The sequence below is a fragment of the Merops nubicus genome, unplaced genomic scaffold (assembly GCF_000691845.1).
Source record: "Merops nubicus isolate BGI_N331 unplaced genomic scaffold, ASM69184v1 scaffold32052, whole genome shotgun sequence".
Lineage (NCBI taxonomy): Eukaryota > Metazoa > Chordata > Aves > Coraciiformes > Meropidae > Merops > Merops nubicus.
The window spans coordinates 12,333-15,615 of record NW_008593444.1 but is presented as its reverse complement, the minus strand read 5'-3'; the positions used below and the strand labels follow the sequence as shown (position 1 = coordinate 15,615).

At 53.5% G+C, this 3,283-nt stretch overlaps 1 protein-coding gene across 1 annotated transcript in view; it reads right to left on the bottom strand.

Moving 5' to 3' along the window:
* Positions 1-3,283, bottom strand: part of LOC103768314 (serine/threonine-protein phosphatase 2B catalytic subunit gamma isoform) — a gene marked incomplete at both ends in the record, with an annotated part of 15,867 nt that overhangs the window by 1,353 nt on the left and 11,231 nt on the right. The window contains 3 exons of the mRNA XM_008935454.1: positions 1,128-1,225; positions 1,942-2,023; positions 2,949-2,975. Of these exons, the coding sequence (XP_008933702.1) occupies positions 1,128-1,225; positions 1,942-2,023; positions 2,949-2,975 (207 nt within the window). The remainder of the gene's footprint in view (positions 1-1,127; positions 1,226-1,941; positions 2,024-2,948; positions 2,976-3,283) is intronic.

Sequence of the window (3,283 nt, the reverse complement as noted above, 5' to 3'; positions counted from 1 at the left end):
CCAGGGGGCGAGCTGCAGCTGCCACCTTCCCACTGGGGCTGTTTCTGTGCCCACAGCAGAACTGGGGCAGCAGAAAACATTAGAGTTGCTATAAAAAAAGAAAATAAAAATAAAGAATAGATGTATTCCTATACACTCCTCAGTGGGCAGAGAAACTGAGGAGCCCTGGAGCGCTGCCGCAGCCCCCGGAGAGGGCAGCAAGAGTTGCACGGTTCTCACTGGGGAATTCTTTCATGGAGGCAAGGAAGATTTTGGGATTTAAAATCTTCCCAGCCTGCAGGAAATGACCCTGCAGTGACGGGAAGGGGAAAGCTGCTGGTGAGGTGCCAGCATTCAAAGGCTGGTGGCAGGAAAGGATTAAAACGCTCGATGACAGGATTCCCTCTGGCTGGTGGTCAGGGAGTGAGTTATCCCAGTAACCTGTGTCCCCAATCTCCCTCCCAGCACACCCAGCCCTGCTCTCCACACACCAGTAAGACATACCAGTTGGCTGCTGGGGGAGGGAGCCAAGTGTTTGCCAGCAAGCACAGATGAGAAACCTCCAAAACCAGATCAAAAACCCAGGAGGGGCTGGGAGAAATCTTGTGAGCTGTGCAAGCCTGGAAGAATCTCCTTCCTTCAGCTACATCTGGGTGTTCTCTGCTTGGGGTTCAGAGTTTCCCAGGGTCAGAACTGGGGGGGGTTTTAAGGCAGGACAGACGAGCAGGAGGTACTGTCACATCCATAGATACGCTCTCACACAGCAGCAGGAGGAAGGTGAAGCAGAGGATGCTCATCATGCAGCATTAGCAGGGAAATAAATGATGAAAATTGTTGCAGAAACACACAGTTAAGCCATACACATGCTTCAGGTGGGTGCTGGTGGTCCTCTTTTTATTCCTTGTGCTGTTTGCTGTCTTTTTTCCCCCTTCCTTGAGGGTATACAGGGATATCTTGGAAGGCTCTTCACATCCCCACCTACACTTCAAGCTTTTTCCTATTTCTGAATCCTCCCTCCCCGTGGGTCTCAACCACCTCCCGGGTCTCCTAGCGCCCTGAATGACACCCCTGGGAACGGATGGGGTGGTTTTGGGGGGCAGCAGAGGGTCAGGTATGAAGCTGCAGAGGGGAGGGTGGTCCATACTCACCGGTCTGTAGGGTCTGCCTCCCCCCTGAGAGCACTCCCAGGGGCAGGGTACCTGTGGGAGTCAGGCCTTTCAGGGTCAGCACGCTCTCACTCTCCTCTCTGCAAACAAGAGGCAACAAAACCAGGTAAGGACAGATTAATGCAATTAATTTAGGATTTAGGTCCATGTAAGGGTGGTAGTGGTGAGTAGAGTGAGAAATGGAGCCTGCCCCATGCTGACACCAGGGCAGCAAGCACAGCCCTGCCTTGTGAATGTGGGACCAGCCACCAGGCATCAGAGCTACAGCCCAGCAAACACGTCCTGAGAGGGCTAAACTGCCCAAACCAGCAGCAGTTCTGCTGGCAAAGGTGCTGGTGCTTGAGCAGGTGGTTCCTGAGAGAGTCAGGTGTGCAGAAACCACCACCTCAGGCCTTTGCCACCTGCTCTGAAGCAAGAGTCTCATAAGACAAGGGATAGAACGGGAGGAAATGCCCTCAAGTTGCCCCAGGGGAGGTTGAGGTTGGGGCTGAGGAGCCATTTCTTCCCCTGGAGGGTTGCCCAGGGCTGTGCCAGGGCACTGGTGGAGTCCCCACCCCTGGAGGGGTTCCCAAGCTGTGGAGATGTGGTGCTGAGGGATGTGGTTTAGTGGGGATCTGTCAGTGCTGGGGGAAGGGATGGACCCAATGACCTTAAAGGTCTCTCCCAACCAAACCGATTTTATGATTCTATGACTCCAAGACTCCTCCCCAGCAGGACTCTGCCTGCCTGCTGCAATCCCCCACTTCCCAAAACCCCAAAAGGCACCCAGCCCCCAAAGCAGGAGCTGCTCCCTCACCTCAGGACGGAGAAGACACGTGCCATCTTCCCAATGGCTCTGATCTTGTTCCTGATGATCTCCTTACGGACCGTCGTCCCACCTGAGGGGAGAGACACAAACAAAACAAAAACCAAAAGAGCAGCACATTTAAGGTTTCCTGCTTCCCCAGCACGGCTCACTTCAAGATGAAGCACCTGCCTGACTCCAGGAAAAGAAATGATGGTTTACAGATTCACAGCTAGACTCTGGAGAGAACATGGCTGCGAGGATGGCGGCGAGAAGGGCAAAACACCAACGAGATGACACACGGGCTTTAGAGGTCTAGAGAGAGTAGAACCACCACGGGAAACAGCTCGGGGAGGTCCCGTTGGGAAGCTCCCCAGGTTCCATCCCACCACAGGGGATGTCACACGAATGACTCAGCCACGTGGAGGTGGTTTTGCCAGGCGGAAGGCGGGTCTGGGTGCTGATGGAGGCCGGGCTGTGCTCGCCGCGGGGAGGAGTGGCACGCAAGCATCAGCTTTGGCACCCAAGAGGCACGGTGAAGAGCCTTGCAACTCTGCCCTGACCCACCCCCCACACCCCAATGGCAATGAAGAAGTGAGATGGGTGAGCTCCCCTCCTGCTACACGGACCGCACGGGAGAGAAAAGCACGGAGGGTAAACTGGAAACGAACAAAATCCGAGGGAAAAGAGGTAACAAAGACATCTCCTCTCAGCTGAGATTCCTCCCATGGCCCAACTACACATCAGGACAGTAGAAGCCAAACCAGAGGAGGTCTAACATGCACCGATGGCTCAGCCATGCACTAAGTGGCTGCATTCAGAAGTCAGAGAGAAACGTGATCCCCGTTTCTGGAGTTCCTGGAGGAACGCAGAAGGGTTAAAAAACACACGGCGCTCATGTTAAAACTGAAAGGGGGATGAAGAGACTGCCCAACTAGTCAGCTATTCAAATCCACTCCAAGGAATCTGGTGGCACAGGCAGTGAAAAATTAAGCTGGTAGCAAATTCTAGCCGGGTACCTTTCGGATAGCTTGAAATGTAGTGATCTTCAGGGAGAGGAGACACCAAGAAACAAGTAGATGAAGACAGAGATAGAAGAAACAAATTTAATTTTCATGGGAGGGAGAAAGGAGAGGAAAATAAATAAATAAATAAAAAGCCAAAACAAACAAACAAAAAAAACCAACCAAACCAAAAACGAAATGCAAATGGGAGAAGCGGGTTAAAATCTCGACCTGTGGACGGAAGCAGCGGCACCTTGTCGTGCCACAACGTTCTGCTGCTTCTCTGGGGGCCTGCCCGTCCTCCACCCTGCCCAGAGAGGGTCAGGCAGCACCCCCCGGCCCCCCCCCCC